General features: G+C 35.1%; 1 protein-coding gene across 2 annotated transcripts in view; it reads right to left on the bottom strand.

The window, feature by feature from the left end:
- Positions 1-24,486, bottom strand: part of LOC111506461 (beta-1,3-glucosyltransferase) — a 104,812-nt gene that overhangs the window by 14,637 nt on the left and 65,689 nt on the right. The window contains exons 4-9 of one of the 2 annotated variants that reach the window (XM_074175146.1): positions 18,824-19,012; positions 14,054-14,190; positions 12,453-12,636; positions 6,498-6,633; positions 6,282-6,438; positions 868-1,132 (exon numbers count right to left, since the gene is read on the bottom strand). In XM_074175146.1, coding sequence (XP_074031247.1) covers positions 868-1,132; positions 6,282-6,438; positions 6,498-6,633; positions 12,453-12,636; positions 14,054-14,190; positions 18,824-19,012 — 1,068 coding nt within the window. The remainder of the gene's footprint in view (positions 1-867; positions 1,133-6,281; positions 6,439-6,497; positions 6,634-12,452; positions 12,637-14,053; positions 14,191-18,823; positions 19,013-24,486) is intronic. The other variant, XM_074175147.1, reaches the window with a different exon arrangement.

The following is a 24,486-nucleotide window of genomic DNA, read 5'->3' as shown; positions in this document are numbered from 1 at the left end:
CGCTGCACAAGGAGTCACGCGTTGGGGATACCTTTCCTGATAGATGCGTCTGGCCTCGCTTGAATTTCCGTCAGCCAAGCCGTATGCAAAAACCATATCAGCCATTTCAGCATTCGTAAAGTCGGGTATGGTACAAAAAAATCACTTCATAAACTCCGTACTGTGAATTTGTCAATTATTAGTTAAAAATTTGACAACGAACTTCTATTTTTATGAACAAACTTTCATAGCCTACTCGATTTAATTAACTCAATTTGCAAGTGGAGAGTGACAGAAATTATTGAAATAAAATTTGGCTAAAAGTAATATGCATCGATATAGAAAATTGTAAATATTTCGAAAACGATCACCTCCGGGGTTGTTGAGGACGTGTACCTTTTTTACTTGGAAAAGGTGTGAAAATTAGGTTTTTTCATGAAAAGTACCAAAAGTTTACTGTCAAAAAAATTAGGGCAATTTGAAATAAATAATGACAGCGTACGCAGCGCCCTCTAGATGTTACATGAAAATTAATACGAAATTATGATTTCCCACGTCTAAAGGGTACCGAATTTCGTGCAAATAACTTACTTTTTGCAAGAGTTATTTTCAAAAAGCGAACAAAAAAATTCAATTTCAACACCCAGTATCTCCGAAAAGAAGCATTTTCAAGCACAACGTCATATAGACTTTTTTTCTTAAAATTATCTCAGGAATACTTCACTTGAATATTTTAACGTACTTATGTTACACCCTGTATAACACAGAACGTCGTCCTTTTTCTCCCAACAAAATGAAATGTCACCTTTAACATTGATATAAGGAATAAATACAGTAGAACTAACAAATTATTTCGACTAGCTGACTTTTTATATGAAAGATACTTGCCTGATGAAACCCAGGAACGTGGGTAACTTGCACTCCCATCTTTGAGATGCAGTATCCTAAATACATGTCGTCTGGACTGTTTTCAGATGGACAACGACAATTTTTGATAATTTCGAGTAGAAGCGGTTTGCTGAATACCATACCGGCTCCACCAGTGATATAATTGTATCCAAAAGGTTCACGCATCTCGTATCCGTATCTTTCCCCTATTGCCATTTTCTTGTTGTAGTCGTAACATGACAACACTTTTTGAAGAGCATTGATACTGTAGGAAGAAAAAATGGTTTTGAATTTTGGTAATCATTAAAAATAGATTGATTTTAGGTGGTTGACAATGTTTCATGGTGAATTTCATTAGTTCGGATTTCCATTGTCTACTATGATATGATTTGAAATCTATGAAATAACAAATGGAAATTAAAAAAAGAATAGCTTAAAATAACAATTATATTAAGCCAAAAAATCCAATATTACAATAAAATAAAAATAAGGCAAAAAATTGAAAATTGAACAATTGAAAAGTAATTAACAATCGAAAACTAAAAGATTGCAAGCCTGGTAACTTCACAACGTTTCGATTGTTAGTATTCACAATCGTCTCCGGATGATAACTGAACTCATTAAACTCCGTTTGAAATCTGTTTTTCCGTTAACCAGCTGTCGCATCCCTACGAACGACAACCCTCAGAAGTCGAAACTTGTGCGAGCTAAGGATTAACGAGGTCTTGACTTTAACGTATGATTCCTAACACGGGTTGGACGATAGCTACGATAGCGGTCCTCAATTGAAGACAAAATGTGCAAAACCAAGAAAAGTACTCGATAAAAATAACTGCGTAAACGCAAGCGAAACATAAGTGGAACCACCTATTGGTGTGACACCCAAGTCAACTTGCCTGCCCGATACTGACGATGCCCAATAGGCTGAAACAGCTGTCTACCGGTGGCTCTTAAATTGAAATCAATATGGGAATGAACAAAAAAGTACTTATCTTTTTATCTTTTGATTTTCATGGAATTATTTTCCAGCAGCTTGACTGCATTAACCTTTTTCGATTTCATATCTTTTCTAGAAACATGTGGATTCGTTTTCCGATGGCATTTCAGGTTAGCTTCCCAAATTTCTGTTACCGCAGTTATCGGTTGATTGGTCAAACCACCAACACTGACATAAAAACTTGCCAAATTGACTTGGGTGTTACACCAATAGGTGGTTCCACTAATGTCTCGCTTCCGTTTACGCATTTTTTTTTACCAAGTAATTTTCTTGGTTATTCATATTTTGACTTCAATCGAGAACTGCCTGCTCAGTACTAATGCCCAATAGGCTGAAACAGCAGTCTACCGGTGGCTCTTAAATTGAAATCAATATGGGAATGAACAAAAAAGTACTTATCTTTTATCTTTTTATTTTCATGGAATTATTTTCCAGCAGCTTGACTGTATTAACCTTTTTCGATTTCATATCATTTTTATAAACATGTGGATTCGTTTTCCGATGGCATTTCAGGTTAGCTTCCCAAATTTCTGTTACCGCAGTTATCGGTTGATTGGTCAAACCACCAACACTGACATAAAAACTTACCAAATTGACTTGGGTGTCACACCAATAGGTGGTTCCACTAATGTCTCGCTTCCGTTTACGCAGTTATTTTTACCAAGTAATTTTCTTGGTTATTCATATTTTGACTTCAATCGAGAACTGCCTGCTCAGTACTGATGCCCAATAGGCTGAAACAGCAGTCTACCGGTGGCTCTTAAATTGAAATCAATATGGGAATGAACAAAAAAGTACTTATCTTTTATCTTTTTACTTTCATGGAATTATTTTCCAGCAGCTTGACTGTATTAACCTTTTTCGATTTCATATCATTTTTAGAAACATGTGGATTCGTTTTCCGATGGCATTTCAGGTTAGCTTCCCAAATTTCTGTTACCGCAGTTATCGGTTGATTGGTCAAACCACCAACACTGACATAAAAACTTGTAAAATTGACTTGGGTGTCACACCAATAGGTGGTTCCACTAATGTCTCGCTTCCGTTTACGCAGTTATTTTTACCAAGTAATTTTCTTGGTTATTCATATTTTGACTTCAATCGAGAACTGCCTGCCCAGTACTGATGCCCAATAGGCTGAAACAGCAGTCTACCGGTGGCTCTTAGATTGAAATAAATATGGGAATGATAAGAATAGTAGTTATCTATTTATCTTTTGAAATATTTTAATTTTTGATTGCTTACTTTTTATTTTATTGTAATTTCATTTCAGGGTTTTCTTGGCTTGATATAATTGTTATTTTCAGCTTTTCTTTACAATTTTCATTTGTTATTTCAGAGATTTCAAATCATATCATATTAGACAATGGAAGTCCGAACTGATGAAATTCATTAAAAATAGAGTTGAAACAGACTACTTATTTTCGACTTGTGAATTATATTGTAAAATTTGTAGACCCATGTCAAATTCAGATTCTGTTAGGAATCACCACAATGTGTAAAACAAAGTTGCTTTCCACTGTCTGTCCCTATGTATGCTCAGATCTATAAAAAACGGAACGGATTTTGTTGCGGGATTTTTTAATAGATAGAGTGAATCGAGAGGAAGGTTTGTATCTATGTATATAACATTCAAAATGTAGTAGAGAAACACTGATAATTCCAGAGGTTTCCAATGTGATGTCGTAATTAAAAATTTGTTTGCGCTTACGTTACAAACGCTGGCTGAACCCTTCGAGATAGATAAAAAAATTTACTATAGTATTGTACACTTCGAAAAGGTCTACAATTAAGTACCTTAAATACATTGTGCATTCAATATATATCAATATGGCCCTTTACAGCATGTAACTTAAATGAACATTTTCGAAGATATTACAGATTTAAAATGCAGGGACATAGCGGTTGCGGCGGTACCGGCCAGGGGGCCAGCAGCGCGTGCCTATAAATGGCGTGATGAAGGCCGCGCTCCGCCCTATAGCAGCGATCGCTTCGGAATATTTATTTATTTATTTATTTACGGGCAATCCCATTTAAAGTATAAATTACAATGTTAAATTATAATTAAATTATAATTAAAATCAGATAAGGTACTGAATTACAAATTACAATTAAGAAAAGCTTCAAAGGAGTAAATTTAAAGTTTAAAAGGGGTTACTTTTAGAGAATAAAACGACAAAAAACAATGAGCGACAATAAAACATATACTATCATCTTAAACTATACACTAAAACATTAAAGCACAGTATTCCGTAATTGAGTTTTAAAATGATGCAAGGATATGTTAAACATCTCAAGATAACGTCACTATCGGCTAATCGTAAGATTCTTGGAGTGCAGCTATTGAATGTGTAGTTCAAACTACAAAATGGCACATACAATGTTTGTTGCTGTCGAGTTGAGCGGTTTCAGCACAACTGAATTTGATGTTAATAATTTAATATCTGAGGAAGTTGTGTTGAACATTTTTGATGTTCTTAATATAAGATACACAATGAGGGGACCAGACAGAAGAACAATACACCAGATGTTTACGGACCAGTGAACAATAAAGGGCTTTAACAGCAGTTGGGTCAGTGAATTCGTGGGTTAGCCGTTTGATAAACCCTAGCAATTTCATGGCTTAATGGACAGCCGTGGATATATGTAGATTGAAGATCAAGGTGGGATCAAGAACAACCCCAAGGTCTTTTATTTGATCAACAGACTCCAAGACATGACTATTTGAAGTGTAATCAAAAGTGGTAGAAGGTACATGGGATCGATAAAAGCGCATGAAATGGCACTTTGTGGCATTCTTGGAAATTGTACAGAGAATAGATATCGGTCGGTTATTATTAACGTCTGACTTAGTACCCGATTTGTATGCATATTTGTATGTATATGTATATTTGGTATCAGCATTGCACCCGTGCAGAGCCGAGACGAGTCGCTAGTAGTTGATAAAATGAGAATGTCACAAGTTGTTTGAGAAAGACCCAATTGCTCGACGTTTTTGATGCTATTAATTGTATTGGGAAGGTCAAGAAACTCGGAGAGTGGATGCCCTACGATTTGAACGATTGGCAGAATATGTCACATTTCACGATCTGTTCTTCTTTGCTTTTGTGTAACCAAAACGATCCTTTTTTGATCGTATCGTCACGTGTGATGAAAAGTGGATCCTCTACGACAACATGAGACGTTCAGGACAGTGGTTTGACACCGATGAGCCACCCAGACACTTCCCATTGGCAAAAACCCAGAAAACAAGACCATAGTTGTGTATGGTGGTCAGCGGCTGGTGTGACTTACTATAACTTTCTGCAACCGGACCAACCAATGTAAAGAAAATTGCATCAGCAGCAGCCAGCACTGGTCAACAGAAGAGGACCGATCCTGCTCCACGACAACGCCCGTACCTATGTTTCACAAATCACCGTTCGAAAATTGAATGAACTGAGCGTCGGAGTTCTGCCTTCCCCACCATACTACCCAGACCTCTCGCCAATCGAGTACCATCGTTTCAAGCACTTCGGTAACTTTCTCATTGGAAGAATCTTCGCCAATCAGGACCGGGCTAAAAACGGTCTTAGCCGACTTCATCGAACCCCGAGCACACAATTATCATGCTGACGGAAATGGTCGACTTGTGTCACGTTGGTAAAAGTGCATTGATCCAAATGGCACTTATATTGATTACATTGAATAAGTATTCACTGAAATATTACAGTTGGAAGAATCGGACAAAACTTTTTTGAAACAACCTTATAATAGCATAAATATATATAAAATACTAGTTGTTGCCCGCGGCTTCGCCCGTGTAGAATTTGGTAGTTGTAGTACTAATTAGTTCTATGTTGCTGTATCGCTACTGTTCCAATGTTTTGACAGAATCAGAATGAACGAACTTAGGCGTGCGCAGCGTTATAGAACAGTGCTTTCAAAAAACTGTTCTACAGCGCCATCTAGTGGCGAGTTACAGAAAAATTGATAGCCTAAAAACCTTCTCTATGTAAAATTACTTATACATGTCAAGTTTCATCACTATCGGTTGAGCGATGTAGAAGTTTATCACTTACCAACCAACCAACCAGCAAATATCAATTTTTATATATTAGACTAGTACCATGTTACTGTATCGCTGCTGTTCCAAAGTTTTGACAGAATCAAAATCAACGAACTTAGGCGTGCGCAGCGTTATAGAACAGTGCTTTCAAAAAATCATTCTACAGCGCCATCTAGTGGCGAGTTACAGAAAAATTGATAGCCTAAAAATCTTCTCTATGAAAAATTACTTATACATGTCAAGTTTCATCACGATCGGTTGAGCGATATAGAAGTTTATCACTTACCAACCTACCAACCAACCAACATTCATTTTTATATATTAGATTAATACATGTGGTAAAAAAACTAGAGAATACAAAAATCTTACCCCAATATTGTATCATCATCTGCAATGACAATCCATTTTATATCGGTATCATTTTTCTCAATTATATTGGCGATATATTTCATAATGGCGATAGTTTTAAGACAATAACCGGATTTGGCACCTGAATCGCCCGCATCGATGGTGGGAATTGAGGAATCTGAGAAAAAATAGATTTATTTATAATTTTTTACGAATGCTGCAAATCAATCATACAACCTTCTTTATCACTGAAAAATTTGATCAAAGGCACATGTTTGCCCCAAGTTTTTTGTACAATAGGAACTCGATCGTGATGAAATTGCTCACATGTTTTGACAGCAAAAAAAATATTGTTTCTTGGCACCATTTTATCCTGAAACAAAATAAATTCAAATGTGAAAAACAGTTAAACCATTACACATGGTGAGTACCTACTCAACACTTTTTTCAAAAAAGTTACTTTGTATGCAATTTTATGATTATACATGGTGTATAAATGATGTCATTGATTTCAGAGGGTGATTATTACCTGTCATATTTCATGAAAAAAGTTCAAATGTAAGTGTGTTCTAACTTGCTTCGTTTCTGAGTAACGCGGTGTCGAAGTTTCACTAAAAATGTTGGTCTTTTGTTATTAAGACTTTTCGGCGATTTTAATGAATGAATGTTTGCAGTAACAAGGGACTTCTTTTCATGAAATTAGATTCCAAATAATTCCAGTAGCGTCGCAGAGGGTTACCTGGTTGATATTTACGTCATTGTACATCACTTTCTTTCTTCAAGTTTGATATTTTTATCAGATTGAACAATTATAAAAAAAACGTGTTTGAAGGCAAGCTTTCACAAGCTGTAACATATTCAAAATCTTCCCATGCAAGATTACCTATCTTGTATCCGCAGCAAGTCTATTACTCACAGAATAACCTAGATCAGCGGTTCTCAAACTTTTTTTGTGGCGGAACCCTTTTGGAAAGCGAAATAATTGACGGAACCCTACAATTAAACAATAGTTTTTAAACGTGTATTCTTTATTAATGAGCATTATGAAAGTACAATGTAATAGTTACTTATCGCTTACTTACATAACAAGTATAACAATAGAATATTTCAAAAAGGGAAAAATCTGACTAATGGGAGGCATGAAACTGTTTTTTATTTTTCATCAGTTGGTTGATATAGAACAGGGGTCGGCAATTAGTTTTAGGTGGGGTCCGGTAACTGTGGGAAAATTTTTACGAGGTCCAGAAAAAACAACTGATAAAATTAAGTGTATTATTTTGGTTTCAAATCAAATTCTGAATCATAAAACACAAGACCTAAAATTAATGTGAGAAATTACACTGACGGTCTTGAGCCAGTTTTTTATAGTTTGGTTCTCGAGAGAAATAGCAAATTCGAAGTGGTGGGCGTTCGTTAATCTCGAACGATATTTGTTTTCCAAAAAATTAATCTTTGAGAAAAATGTTTCACATACATTTGTCAAGCCAAACATAGTTTCCAAATTTATAGCTAGTTTCTTACAATTTTCATATATTTCTGGAATATGTTTGGTCCAAAATTCTTCAGTGGATACCGTTTTATATATTTGCAAAGACACATCTCCTTGCAAATCAATTATCTCTATTTGAAGTGATGCCTTTGGCAGTCACATCTGTCCATTCTGCAGCTACATCAACTTCAAATGACATTAAATGTCGGAATAACAATAAATTCTTGTCTTGCTTGCGACGAAAAGCAGACACGTTTTGTATCAGATCACATATTAATTTTCCATTTCCTTGTAATTCTGTGTTGAGCGCATTTGAATATTTCAAAATATTTTTTTAAAAAGCCACGACCAGCATATTATATACGCTTGTTTGTTCTTTCTGGCTCCCTCCGTATCTAAGTTTTGCTAGAAGGAGGTTACTTCTTCTTTTATCAGCCAGAAACTTTCAATAACTTGACCTTAACTTAGCTAACGAACATTTTATCGTATTGCAGTTAAGTCAGAATACGCTGTCAGAAAGAAAATCCTTGAAATGTCGGTATTGAAGAGCAGAATGAGTTCTCATAAAATTAATCAACTTGACCAAGCTATCCATCACTTCTTTCAGTGTAGCACCAAGTTTTCCACAAAGGGCTGCCTGGTGAAATATGCACTGATATGATATTAGACCTGAGTTTTTATCTCTGATTCTCTTTACTACACCTTTTTCTTTGCCAATCATTGCTGGCACCCCGTCAGTTGAAAGCGACGATATAATTTTATTTTAACTGATGTTAGATTCAGTAATAAATTCAACAATGACCTTGAATAAATCTTCTCCTCGAGTGTAACCTTTCAACGGCAATATTGCTAGCAACTCTTCCTTAAAAATCTATTAAATAATAATAATAATACGTTTATTATTTACTACAAACCCACAAACAATATTAAGTTTCAATAAAAAAAAAACTAGGTGAATGAAAGGTGAGAGTTCAGTTTTCTTTCAACACCAGGAAGAGAGAAACTGGTCTTTCAATCAGACCCTTACTACAAACTGAACTTAAAACTGAAATACACTTACTGACTAGTATTAGTAAACAAGAAAACGAGAAAAAAAACGAGGGAGAGAGAGAGAGAGAGAGAGAGAGAGAGAGAAGATAGGAACCCTTTTCATAATTTATTTTCACTTGTGAGGGCAGAGATTCCTTTAGGTAGTGAAACCGCTAGGTTGCATGACGACGCTGTGAGAATTTAATTTTTTGGTCTAAGTTGGGAGATATTTTCAATTATTTATTAATTTTTGTAGTTCACGCAAACATACAGTAATGGATTTTTTCAAAGAGAAACACGACCTACTGTAGTCGGTTATCTTGTACGTATTCATGTAACTAGCAATATTATATGAAAAACTACGTTTGAAAATTTCCTTTTTATGTCGAGGAATGATGATAAAAAAAGTTTGTCGAGTATTTCTATCATGTATGTCTTTTCTATATATGACTTTATCATGGAGATATTTGGGTTGCTTGTATTTCAAAATTTTGCAGAAGTAGCAATATCAAGAAATTTGGCGTGGCAAGGTGCCTTTTACAGGAGTTCAAGAACAGTGTTTTTAATATCAGCAGCAAAAATTTCCGTTTTTCGTGTATTACTTCTCGCTGATAATAGAATACTTTGAAATCACTTTTCGTACTGATGTTCACAATCTGAACATCAGATTTAAGGGTACTCTTACCCCACCTAGTTTTAAAACTGAATTTTTCAAGCGATCTTTTAGCTATAATATTTGCCAAGTGATCAACCTGTTACCAAAATAAACAAGAAATTCAGAACTTTCTGTTTTACAGAAAAGATTCAAACTACTTCTGTTCGAAAGTCAACTTTAAATATAAATTGCCCAACCCTATACACTTTTCATCATTATGAGACCAGAATAAGTCTTAGTAATGGACGTCCCCTCCAGCATCCAAATAGATATTGGAACAATCCCATCTTTTTTTTTTATTTCATGTATTACTTTCTTTTGTTTCAGCTTAGGTAGAATCTTTTTGAGATTGAGTGGAAGAACAACTCAGTAGCACTTGTGCTAACTAAGTTGAACTTCGCCTTTTGTTATGTTAGCAACTAGCTCTCTAATTTATTTAAATATTTTTATGTAACTACAGCTGGGTAACAATAAAGACGATTATTATTATTAAATTCAGCAACATCTTTTTTTCTTCTAAAAGTACCGTGACTACTTCTAACATAGATTTTTTCACTATCCCAGAATCTGAAAATGGTTTCTGCTGTTTATTAAGCGTCCAGCACACACATAGCACTGCTTCTGTGGATTTTCCTTGCTCGCTTATGCAACGAACTAGTAATTTTGTGCTTTTTCTGTGAGAACTGAGATTGAGGTTTTTCTTTACAAGCCTTACCTCCAAGAGGAAAGTTTTTGTGAAATTGTTGATGAGTTGTTTCGTAGTGTCACTTCAAATTACCACTCTTAACAATAGCGAAAGTTTTATTGCATATAAGGCACACTGGAACCGCTTGAGGCCTATTAGGCAGCGTAAAACAATATTGTTCCATATAATTCAACGCCCTTCGTGGTATTAGCCAGGGGAGTAGTTGTTTTCTAATAGGTGTCAGTCCATTAACCTACTGTGTAGGGAGTTGAGACTGGCCTGAACGAATTGTTCTTTTAGATGATTTGATTTATAGCCAGTCTTCAAGTATGCCCACTGACTATATGTGAAAAGTTTTCTTTCCTTATACGAGGAATTGGACAAATTTTGGATATGCAGTTGGTTACCTCGTTCACAGGCAGATGGGACGACTACAAAAATGTTGTTTGTTGTATGCTTCAGCTTAGTTCAAGGATTGATACTTTGAAGGAATTTGATTTTCAATTATCGGAAATCATCGACTTTATGATATATACACTACCTTACACTGACGAGTGGCCAAACAGCCCGAAACCGGTCTGCAAGTGTGTTCCAATAATTGAAAATCTATTGCGGCAGTTATATCGCCAACAGCATATGCAGGAATAACTTCTGTGAAGAATCCTACACTGACACCTGTCGGATATAATCCAACGCCCTTCGTGGTATTAGCCAGGGGAGTAGTTGTTTTCTGATAGGTATCACTCCATTAACATACTGTGTAGGGAGTTAAGACTGGACTTAACGAATTGTTCTTTTAGATGATTTGGTATATTACTTCAATTAATAAAGGTATGGTATACCATATCTACCTATCAATTATAAAGGTATGGTATACCTTATCTACCTATCAATTTTTATACTTGGTATATGACACATTACAATATTTGGCGGTCCGATGTTCGACTTTTCGCGATCCACATACGGACCGCGGTCCGCCTGTTGCCGACTGTTGATAGAAGACAGTTAAAGTTTCATATCAGGTTCGGTGTCCAATGTATTGCGGTACTTTGATTTCGTGGCTGCATTGTTTCGTACAAATATGTTGTTGGGAACGGGAGAAAAACATTCAGAGCCATATCGACAAGCATTGGATATTCGTCATTTTGAACATTGACTCCATACTTGTGTCTGATAACATTTCTATATCGTTTGACATACTTTCGGGCTTCTGCAAGTTGGGTAAAAAATGATTATGAATCCAGGAATTCAGTGTCATTTTTGTATTCCGTTCTTCGAGAAAATACTTCTCAAAAAGATGCGCGCATAGAATTGAGATATTGGACCAATTCTTCGAATACATCATCTTGAAACATTTCTGAGTCGTTATCGCTAACAAACTCACTGAGTGACGTAAAAGTTTCTATTTCTCTCTTACCAAATAAGTCGTAAACTCGACATCCATCTCCTCTGTAGACTCGCTGCTGAACAAAATTTACAGGGAGGTCAGGTGGAGTCGTAAACTCGACATCTACTTCCTCTGTAGACTCGCTCCTGAAAAAGGTCAATCACGGCAGAGCCCCGCATTACCATTACAAGGCGATGCTACGACGAGAGGGTGCCCGATATCTCGAAGGTTCCGTAGAGACAGCTGATAAGCTTAGTTTCATTCATCCTCTCGGCACGGATACACACACCTTAGGATTGAGCCATCGTTGGGATGCCATTCAGTTAGGGAATAACAGAACCACACATGATTTTGTCATTTTTGTATCCAGCGGGGCTACGTGGAAACAGGCATCCGATGGCCGGTTTGCTCAACCCACACATCCCAAGGCAATGCACTCGCCACTGGTTCAGGCAGTGAAAGATGAACAAAAACAGCCAACCAACGGTACGTTTACTCAAATGACTTGCATCGTTTTATTTGGAGTAGCCGAACGCCGCCTTTCGACAAGGCAGCGGTAGCTTTGTCTCGACCGTGGCTTCTTTGTGTCGGCTCAAGAAAGTATACCAATCAAAAACTTTTATCGCGAGAAACTAGATTGACACATGTTGATAGATGGAACAAGAATCGTTTCCATTTGTAAACATTGGTGTTCGCTTAGCGCGTGTGTGAATGGGATGCCAACGTACACTGGATCTCTTTTATGAAAAATCAAGAGGGTCGTAGATCGAGTATTTCCGTCAAAATATTTTACATAAAGATGGGTACAAGTAATTACACAATGGTATTTCTATACATCTTGATTAGTAACTTGAAGAACTATGATACACGTACCTACAGAATATGATGAATAGTTCAGTCATTATCATTTCAGCTAATAATTATTGGAAAGTATAATATATACTCACACAGGCAAGTAAACGACTTGGAAAACTAGCGCAATAAGGAGAATAACTGGAACAAAGGCTGGGTTCATGCTTTACAAGCGCAGCTTTGCATCCATAGTTGAATATATATTTCGCTAATTCGTACGCAACATCTATGCTGAAGTTGGAGATGAAGATATCATTTTCCTTCAACTGTTTGACGATCCTGAAAAAAATCCAAATCAGTTAAATATTTAAATGATGCTGTGGTAAACAATTTTGCGTTTACTATACTCATGTTGGTAGAAACTAGAGCCTCGTTTATTTTTGACAGAGCCTTATTCAGAAGGGGGTGAAGGAGGCAAATGTTGTCGCCCCCCAGGGAATAGATAAAAACCAGGAAAGGTAGATTTTGAACGGATTTCTGGGTAACTTGAAAATTATCTACAAGAAGATAAGATTCATCATGATGTGGACCCAGAATTGAATGGTAGGTATCACGAATATTTTCATTTCGTATGACGTATTTGAACTGTTCATTCATATTTACTCCCCAAAGAACACATGTTGAATACGTCACTGATATTTGAATTCGGTTCCCGAAAATTTAAACGCAAGAAATGTATCCAAATTGTCATAAGTACCTCTTACCATCCTTTATGTTTCATTTATAATTCATAATGAAAAATTATTGAACTACAAATATTCAATACTGCTTCCTCTATCAAATTTTATTAATATCTTATTAATATTACAGAAGAAAAAAGTTACGACTTGATTCAAACTCATCCATTCATAACTTATATTATATAAAAGCGTGTCGCGAAATTTGCCAATTTTATAAAAAATCGGATAATTTTTCTTGTCAGGATTTCTTCATTATTTAATTGCACAGGTAAATCACCTTGTAACGCATTTATAATTGGAAAGAAACCCAGTAAAAAGTAGATAAATTAGTAAAGTTCACTGTTTAGCCATATATTTTTTTTTGAAAAAAAGTACATAAATAATTTATTTCATCAATTCCATCACTACCTTGAAAAAGAGTTCAGATGAGTTTCCTGATAAACAGCTGTCGTCCCCTTACAAACGGCAACCCTCAGAAGCTGAAATTTGTGCTAGATACGAATTAACAAGATTCATTCTTGCAACCTAAGGTTCCCAGCACGGTGAGCGAATCAGAAAGATTTCCATTGGTGCAACTCGCATCACACACTTGCTTAAAGTGGTTACACATCAAATCCGAAATCAAACTCATTTCATGAGAGATATCATTTTCCGGGAGCCGGATTTCAACCACAATACAAACACTTTAACTGAAATTTCGGACTAATAATCAAATGTCTACCAACTCATTAGAAGACTTCGTACCGCACTTTCAACTGAATTTCTCGATATACATGTTGGTAGTATTTATATATCGTGATGAAAGTCTCTGGAAGCCGATAGGGAAGTCTCTCGAAGCGACGCGACATCTAGAAATATCGCAAAGCCAAAGTCGAGTGAGCGTGATCCTGCCAAAGTAACAATCGATTGAGGAAGACCAGTGGCGGCCGGCGTTATTTTCTTTCAGGGGATAATTCACAAAGATCTGTTATGAAAAATTGACCTAAAATAATAATTCACCTCAAAATTTATCTTACCTTTCGAGAATTGGAATTGTAACGCCAAATCCTGGTCCTAAATTTGGGTATTTGAATGCTTTGGGATCTTCATGAAAATTGAAATGATGTATTATTGTAGCCTCTTCATCGTGCAGGGAATGACCAACTAACACTTCCTGAAAAGCAATACAGATTTGCAATGGCAAAGTAAGTGAAAATAGTGGACTATTCAAAAAATGAGGTTAATGATACGTACATTCGATTAACTTTTTTTGTATAATGGTTCACTCGTTTCGAAAATACAGAGCTTTTCTTTTATTTCCCCCCCTTTTATTTTTTGAACGGGTCAACTTAATAAATTAAAATTTAGGATAATGAAATCAATGCATAAATAAGGTACTTCATTTTGAAGAGAAATTGACGGATGAAACTTTCAAGATGGCGACTGGGCGCCATCTGGGAAAAAAATTAAATGGAAAAGGAGTCTTGTGACACATCTGTTTGAAGCTTTTGACAAATGCTTCACAACCCTACAATATAATGTCAATATCTTCAACTACTACAAAATGGAGGAACTTTCAATAATTCCCTGAAGACAAACCCATTTATATCGATATTTCTAGAAATATTCCTTATTATCTGCCATATGGCAATTCCAACAACCTGATAAGTTTTCTTAAGTAATTTTTTGTTTATAAAAACGACAAAAAATGTCAGTATGACAATGAACATCATTGTTCAGTTAGTAATATTCTCATTTAGTTTTCAGTTTTACTAGTAGAAAGGTACCACGTCAACAATCTCTAAAATGGTCAATTCTCGTCCATTGGAAGAAAAAATTGAAGCGATTTTTATTTACGGTGCGATGCGTAACTTTCACGACACCGAAAAGATTTTCAATGAACGTTTTCCGAATCGTCCTATCTGTAGAAAATATTTGAGGGAACTTATATCCAAATTCACAACTATCGGTAGTGTACATAACAAAAAGTCCCCAGGTCATCCGTCCATTCCGAAAGAACAGCAAGTACAGATAATTGGTGAGATGGTTGTAAATCCTGAACAGTCTACTTATTCCGTCGCGAATGTTTGTGAGGTGTCTCCTTCTACTGTGTGGAGACTTTTGAAGAGGAATAAGTATCATCCTTACGAAATTAAAATGGTACACCAATTAACTGAAGATGACCCTGATTGAAGAACAGAATTCTGCGAAATCATGACGGAAACCATTGCAAGGCATCCTACCTATCTCCACAATATTTGTTTTAGTGACGAATGTACATTTTTTCAAACGGCAATATTCACAGACAAAATTGCCGTTATTGGAGTGACACCAACCCCTCACATTTTCGGGAAAACACATACACAATGTCCAGGAAAAAATAACGTATGGGCAAGAATATTGGGAAACCATATTGTAGGAGCTCTATTTATTGATCAAAATTCAACAGGGGAACTGTATTTGAATATGCTGGAAACTACTGTTTACCCTTTCATCACTGAAATCGTTGAAGACTATCCTAATGAATTCTATATGAATATTGTATTTCAACAAGATGGAACACCATCACATTACTCCAGACAAGTAAGAAACTATTTGGATACTACTTTTCCCGGTCGTTGAATTGGCCGTCGAGGTCCTATAGGATGGCCAGCCCGCTCGCCAGATTTGACACCTTGAGACTTTTTTTATTAGACTTTTTGAAGCAAAACTGAACCTGCTTCAATATTGGATATACGGCAGGAAATAATACATATTTGTAGAGATATTGAAGTTACTGTGTTCGAAAATGTTCGGCGTGAAATATCGGATAGGCTGTTCATATGTCAAGAAGTTCAAGGCAATCATTTCGATCATCTTCTGAACTGACATCAAGCTTATTACCTCATATTATATAGTTAAATGTCAATGTATTCAGGCAATTATTAAAAGTTCCACAATTTTGTAATAGGGTAAAATATTGACATTATATTCTAGGGTTGTGAAGCATGTGTCAGACGCTTAAAGGAGATGTGTCACAAGACCCTCCTTTTCATTTAATTTTGATTTTTTGAGTTTACCCGATCAAAAAATAAAAGGGAGGGGGACATTGAAGAAATGCACTGTATGTTCAACTGCTTACCATGTTTAATTTGTTGGTGAAACGCATACAAGTCAGAAGTGTTTCGCGTGTTCGGCGATTTTCAGATATCAAAAAAATGGATCTAAGAACTTGCATCAAATTTTGTGTGATTAATCGAATCAAGTGCTCATGAACATCTAAAATGTTGACAGTGGCGTGCGGTGATTGTACTCTAGGTCAGAAAAATGTTTACAAGTGGTACAAGCTTTTCACAGGAGGACGAGAAGATGTGAATGACAATGACGATAAAAATGTTGAGAAAGTGAAGAAAATTGTTATGGAGAATCGTCGAATCACTATTAGAGAAGTTAGGGAAGATGTCGGCATAGTTACAGTGGATCGGCATATGAGGTGGGATGACCACATAAACCATGTTGCAAAACGGCTCAGACTTTTAACAAAAAAAATTCATGAATTGAGAAATATTCTGGAATACAAAAATTTGATCACCATATACCAGTCTTTAGCAGAATCTGTAATAAGATACTGTATTGCTGCCTGGGGTGGTACATTCAACAATTATTCAAAAAACCTAAACTATACTCTACCGTACGTCTGTATAAGGAAACGCAGTTACTGAAAACAAGAGAACTCTATATGAGGCGTGCGTTTCCACTAAAATTGAGAAAATGGCGACAACACCTTCTTTGGCAGCTTTGACACATGCCTATATAATTGTAGTAGACCAAATCTGATTACTTCCAGTAATACCTACTATGATATTAAAAAAATAGTACGTTTCCAAAACTAGCTACATTTTTCATAAACACTGTTACAGTCAGTAGTTGTTTGAACCTGTTTTTGCTTAAATGAGAGATTGTATTTTTTTTTAAAGTTGAGTTGAATAAACACTATTTTTGCATAACATAAGTGTTTTTCAACTTCTTAATCATTCAGATAAATTGTCAAAGCTGTATAAATCCACAATATGTTTCCAAAACTCGTTTAATCCTACTTTCGTTTCCAAATAACTCAGCAAAACATTCTCTAATATTTATTTACTGACCGTATATAAGTTTTAAAGGACAACCAACCAATCAGTCACTCAAACCTACTTGATTTCCAAATTAAAGGTATCAAAAAAGTTGGATTTTCTCGAAATCACTTCTGATGGATTTAACAAGTTTGGAAACCTGCGCCTCATATCCACCAATGTTTAAGTTGGGTGTACAAAAACAAACTTTCACTTTAATCAACAAACAAAGAAAAATAAACAAGATTCGTCCAATCACGGTCCAAAATTATTCAATCTTCTGCCAGTTTACATAAGAAACAATTCCAATCTCAATACATTCAAAAAATCAATCAAAACATTCATTATGTTATGTTCAATACCGAACTTCTCGATTTATTCGGCTAAACATAAACGATGTTCAGCACGCTCTTCATCATTCCCAATGTTCATCAGTTCTGTAAATCAATTAATCGAAATGTGTGTGTATAGATATAGATATAAGACAGACATAGAATTGAATACCCTGAGTGGTAGATGGAAAGCGCAACACAAGTACTTTAGTTACTAAGGTGCATCCATCCTCACACTGAGGGTAATAAAACTGTATATATAAACTGTAAAAACTGTAAAAATGATGACCTTTAAATAAATCTTGAAAATCTTTTGATCTTGATCGGTTGGCTTATACCATGAACTTTGTTCGTATATTTCAGGCATGAAGCGTGTGGCAGCGAAGTTCGTGCCAAAATTTGCTTATAAGAGTCATAACTGGTGATAAATCATAGACAGATGGTTATGCCATCGAAACCAAAGTCCAAAGAGCCCAGGAGAGCCAAGAACAAAAATGCACGTCAAGTTTGATCAAATGTCAAGGTTTTGCTCACTGTTTTCTTCGATTACCGTGGCGTAGTGCATCAGGAGTTTTCGACACATGGTCGTGTGGTTAATGAGGAGTATTATCTTGAAGTTATGCGCCGCTTGCGAAAAGTAATTCGAAGAAATCGTCCAGTATCTTGGAAAAACAATTCATGGCTTTGCACCGAATCACTCGTCATTGCTTGTTCGTAATTTTTTGGAAAAAAACAACACCGTAATCATGCCTTAGCCACCGTATTCACCAGATTTGTTACCATGCGATTTTTGACTGTTCCAAAGATTGAAAAGACCCATGAAAGGACGACGTTTTGCGACGATTGAGGAGATACAAACCGAATTGCTGAGGCAGCTTAAGTGCATATCAAAAAGTGCATATCAGAAATGATTTGAGGAGATTGAAAAAAACGCTAGCACGAGTGTATTATATCTGAGGGAGACTGAATAAACACACACACAGCGTATATCCTACTTTCATTCTCGAACCTATCATGACATGATATCAAAGTATGGCAACAATGAAATTATAAAAAGAACGCTACGTACAAAACCAATTATAGTGACCTAAAATGAAAATGGATTGAAGAATGGATTACACAATAATGATAATAATAACTCCATAAAAGTGCTGAACTTGAACATTCTGTTTTAATGTACTTTTTTAAAACTCATATTTTGGGAGTCGATCCCGATGGATGGAAACCCAAAGAGAATTAATCAACAGCCAATTTTAATGCAACGTAAATCACCATTTTCGTACAGTCAAAAAAATTCAGAGCAGCCTCCTTATCTCATTCAAAAGAGCAAAAACAGAATTTCCAAACATGACCAATATAATCTCATTTATTTCATACATACCTCACAATGGTTGTACTTATCCAATATCTCTATTACTTTATGGACTCGCAACGACGTATAATCCTGAAGAAAAAATATCCATGATGCATTGTGTTTGTGCACCTTCAAGATATCTGATACTATTGGTATGATGGCCCACCCGGCGAAATGAGGAAAATCTTGTTGAGCTATGTGGACAACAGGACTTTCCTGAAATCGAGATGAAAATTTTATTACACTCACAACCCATCAAATGAAGAAAAACTGTCGCTCAATGAAATTTCATCTCTAATGAAAATGTTGGTTGTTTCAGCAGTTTAATATTATGTGTTTATATAGCTCCAATAGCAATAGCAATAGCTCTCAATAAATCTTTAATTTCGATGGAAATTTTGTACTTTTTACACAGATATTTTTAATTTTTATGCTTTTTTTTAGCTTATTACTATATGATGTCGAACAAGTTTTGGAAACTTTTTCTTTCTGTACGAATTCAAATTGAACCAAAGCGCTGTCAAAACTGCCCGAAAAATCAACCAAGCATTTGGCAATAATAGTGTCAAATATGGAAAATAAACATGAAATAACTCAAATTCATTAGAGCGAATACATGAATTGAAAGATGTTCTAACCTCAACTTCAATATTCTAAAACAAAAACACTCAGTATTCAGAAATCCATCTTTTAATATTCCAAGTTCATAGACATCAAAAGTGATACGATCGCAGGATATAGAAATATAAAACAATCTCCAAATATGCAAACTTTGCACAGATTGCATACTGAGCATTTTTCCTTAATACAGTGACCGGATCGAAGTTGCAATGTCAGCGTATAAAACTTCATAAATATTGAGGAAGGTCAAGATCAAGAAGAGAGAGTATTGAGAAATTTATCCAATATCTATTGATCTTCAGAAAAGGTTCCAGCAATGCAGCACATCTTCTTTTCTTCGATCCTGCTGGGTAGCAGTATAATGTAAATTTTTGGTGATTTATTATATTTTTGATTAACATTTTAGTGTAGGATTATTCCTGAAGTATTTTCCCCGTTTCGTTACGATACATATTTAATTAAGTTTTCAAAGGAGTTCTTTCATTATTTGGATTAATGATGAATGAGTGAAACAGCGAATAAAATCCTCTCGTTAATGAGCCAAGCGAGTACTGAGTTGCGACACGTGGTGGAGGCGCCGGACCTTTGTATTGTAATACTCAAAAACAATCCAGAGTCACCGTTATACCGTTGACTACTAGCATAATCCAAATCCCAAGCAGCCTACAGAAAATATTTTGCAAACAGTTTATGCCAATTTTTTGGCATTTGACATTTGTCATTTGTTGGGTCACCTGAATATTCACCACCAATAACCAAGTGGAAAAAAAGAAAGTTGTATGAGAGATAACGAAAAATGACTACTTGTGAAACACAGATTATAGAAAAAAAAAAAGAGGTATACGAAACGGAACTGCATCAGAATGTGTTATCTTGCAGGAAACTTTTAAGCTCTTTTTGAATTTATATAAATTACTATGGTGTTTTAGCGAATCGGGAATAGAATTATAAAGATGAAAAATCGAATACGAAAAACTTCTCTGGAAAATTGCGGTCTTGTGTTGTGGACATGTGATTACATTTTTGTTTCTCAAATTTATGTTGTGTACGTCTGTCCTGAATGTTATTTTACGATATAAATAAGGCGGATTTCTGTATAATATAATTTTATGAAATAAACATAATGAATGAACTTTGAACCTATCTTTCATGTTAAACCAGTTCAGTTCCGCAAGCTTGTGGGACACATGTTCATACTTCCTAATTCCATATATATATAACGAATACAAGAGTTTTGAACACGTTGTACTCTGGACCAGGTATCGTAGTCAAAACAAGGTCCATAGACCGGAAAACAATAATTGAATTGTGCTAAAACTAGAGACTCGCATAACATTTCCTTTATAGGTACATTGAGGTACATTTTGTGAGGATATAGTAATCGTAGTGCACCATAGGCTCTCTGAATATTTCGATTGATATGTTCTCTAAATCTTAAAGACTCATCTAAAATTGAACCAAGATTTTTTGCATTACTTTCAAATCTAATTACTTCATTATTCAGATACAGTTTCAAGTTATTTTTAACTGATGCTACATGAGCATTGCTTCCAAATACTAGTGCTACTGATTTTTTTGGATATGTATAATCTAGGAAGGTTGATGCCAAGCTGCTGGAAAATAATTCCATGAAAATCAAAAAAATAAATAGATAGTACTTTTTATCATCCCCATATTGATTTCACTTTAAGAGCCACCGGTAGTCAGCTGTTTCAGCCTATCAGCCTATTGGGCATCGTCGGCACTTTCTTGGTTTTTGGATTTTCAAAATTCATTTTATGATCCTCCGAATTAACATGTTCTGTTAATGCACAAGAATTAACATTTCGTCTACAGTCGCTCTTATGGGAGTTTTAATCTTCCTCTTTGAAGATGATCACTTGGTGATCGAAACACGTGTCGAGGTGTTAAAAATAACGATTTGATGTTGGGAAAAAACTCCAGTAATATTCAATAATACACCAAAGGTTCCAAACAGTGCATCATAAGTATATTATACTTATCAAGCCTAATCGGTCCCAAAATCTCTTTATATTTGCAGAAAAAAGAATAATTCGAAAAGCAAGAATTTAAATTGGCTACATGTCTATTGACCAATAAAATTGATCGTGTCTAGAGTAGAGTGGTCAAGTGTAGTGGTTTCTAATATCCAATCACAGATCGGATGATCCAATTTGACAGACGCCATTTTTGTTTTATTGTTGTCAACTCGGTGTGAATACAACGGTTAAAATTATATAATTACAGAACGTTTTTCTGTAAAAGGTAGGTCTCGGCGGGTACCTATTTTGCTGCATATTCCGTGTCATTAGTTTACATGTGATATACTGTTTGGAACCTTTGGTGTAGTAATGAATGTTACCGGAGTTTTTTCCCAACACCAAATCGTTATTTTTACACCTCGACACGTGTTTCGATCACCAAGTGATCATCTTCAAGAGGAAGATAAAACTAATAACTACTCAAAACTAAAGCTACTTATACTAATCAGGTACATCATACAGGTAGGTAATCAGTAATACCACCCATACAAGTGTACCACCCTAAATTAATTTTACAATTGGCATTTCTATTATTTACAATATGTCCTTATGTATGTTTAAATGTTACAGCTATATATAGAACAATTTTCAGCTATTTAAAATTAGTTTCACAATATTGCCTATCTAAATATATTTACAATGTGTCTTTTTGTAGTAATCAGTAAAACCAACAATATTATTTCAACAAGCTATATAGTATGCTATTTGGTATTGGTCCGTTAGCGTTATTCATAATATTATTACGTTTACTTATTTCCACACTCTCATAGGCATCTAGTTGCCTGTTGTTATTAACTTGTCTAACTAATCTTAAAGAACTGAAGTCTATGGAATGGTTTTGTTGCAAAATATGATGGGCGACTGCTGATTTTTCAGGTCTTCCATATTTTAAGTGTGCTATGTGTTCCTTATATCTCACTTTAATAGATCTTTTTGTCTGTCCATAATATTTTGCATCGCAGTCCTTACATTCAATTTCGTAAATTCCAGACTTTTCCGAAATCTTGACTTTGTCTTTTGGACTTCCCAAAAGGTTCTGCAGTGTATGACTTGTTTCAAAAACTACCTTCATACCTAGTTCCTTGAAAATCTTTCCAAAGTTCTTCGTATATTGGTGGTATGGAACTGAGATGTATTTATCTTGGTAAGTTGGTAAGTTGTAAGTTGTCGGGAGTCAGCTTTAAAAAAACTAGGCTCAACATTCATTTTGAAATTATTTTAAGTAAAATACGAAGTTTGTGGAATCCATCGACATTAGAAAGAGCACATTGTCACATACACTACGGAGGGCGCTGGCTGACTGGATGACAATATGGCTAATATATCAGTAACGTTGAATTTCCTATTTTTTGGTGGGTGGCATGAATGCATAATTGATTTATTTCATTAGGGTTCTTGAGCATTCGAAAACCATTTGAAAATACAGCTCGTTTAATTCTATTAAGAATTATATTTAGATATAACTTGTCCTATATCAGTTATCAAGGCAAATATTATTGTCCATTTCAATGCTTACTTCGTGGATTCGAGCGATCTCATTATTGTATTGTATTTATCTGTTTGCTGGCTTTATTCTTAAAAAAAATTAATGAATAATTACAGAAAATGTTAATTGATCGTTCATTTTCTCAGGAAAATGGAGTGCCCATATCACAATTCATTAGTTTATTCGGCATTGAAAATGTATGTCATACCGGATCTAATCTGCTTGTTTTTGCAACATTGAGTTTCAATTTTTTCTTAGCTGACAGTTCACGTAGGAACAATTCGTTTTTTCATTGAGTTTAGTTTGTGTATGTTTTGAAAGTGTTTTAGAGATATATTTGAATAATAATATGGTGCATTCTTGTGCTGATTTAAATTGTGCAGAAAGGTACAAGAAAACAGAAGGCACATTGGTTTATGAGTGAGTTATTTCATATAATAAGTTTATGTTCCCAAAGGATGAAATGATGAGAAAAAATAATGGGAGAAAGTATTGAAAAGAAAGAACTACAATCCTCCTACTCTTCCAAGACTCTATAGAACTCATTTAAAAAGTGACTATAAATGAAAGGGGAACGACAATATTTAATTTGATGACAGAGTTTTTTATTTCAACTTCAAGTATCTCCACAGAAAGTATTATCTGGAGTTTATTCAGTTACTGAAAGTATGAAACAAAATTATTTGAATTTTATCATATGATTAATGGTATTATTACCTCAGAAGTTTTTGTTGGATCAGTTCGAGTACAATCAATTCTGTCTAAACTTGACCTCATTCAACCTTTCTCTCAAGTTTTGAAAGATTCAACAGATTACCCAAGCGAGCCTATAACGCTTGAATTTAGTAGTTATATCAGAAAGAGGTTTGTATGTAGGAATCGTTAGTTTTTATAATAAATTGCAGTTGTACAGATTGAGGATTGTAGAATGAATTGAGTATTTGAAATGATTCTTCAATCCAGTTTGCTATATTTTTTGATTTTCATAACTTTATATTATTAGATAATGCATAAAATCATAGTTTAGGTAAATAATTTGTGATCTATCAGCTTTGTGTACTGATTTTAGATATAGAACTCCACATTCCATGTGGAGAATTTTTCATTAATTGAAACGTTAACGGGTTCATATACACTTCCATAATTGAACTGATAATTATAGGCTTCGTAAATTTTACGATTTGGCAATGTTGATTATTTCTATTGTTCCTATTGGTCAATGGAACAAGAAGCGGGAATAGGGGCGTGACGTCACCACACTACCACATTCGATTTATAATAATTATTAACGGGAAAACTACGGTACTTAGAGAGATAAAACAGAGTGCACTCTTTTTCAATTTAAAATTTCTATCAAGTGAACTATAAACCAAAAATCATGAAACAAGCCCATTATAGTCCAGTCCAATTCAGTCCACTGCTACGTTGCCAATGTTTCTATCCAGTTGAGTTGTAGTAGCTGAGCAGCCGTCAACCAAAACAAGATCAGAACCAAGACACGAAACGCTGTGCGGACTATGACAATATTAGTGTGGGAACTT

The sequence above is a fragment of the Leptinotarsa decemlineata genome, unplaced genomic scaffold (assembly GCF_025532065.1).
Source record: "Leptinotarsa decemlineata unplaced genomic scaffold, Ldec_3_MD MMD2_tig00000882_RagTag_RagTag, whole genome shotgun sequence".
In the NCBI taxonomy this organism is placed as follows: Eukaryota; Metazoa; Arthropoda; class Insecta; order Coleoptera; family Chrysomelidae; genus Leptinotarsa; species Leptinotarsa decemlineata.
The sequence above is the reverse complement of the archived record's forward strand: the minus strand, read 5'-3'. Positions and strand labels throughout refer to the sequence as shown.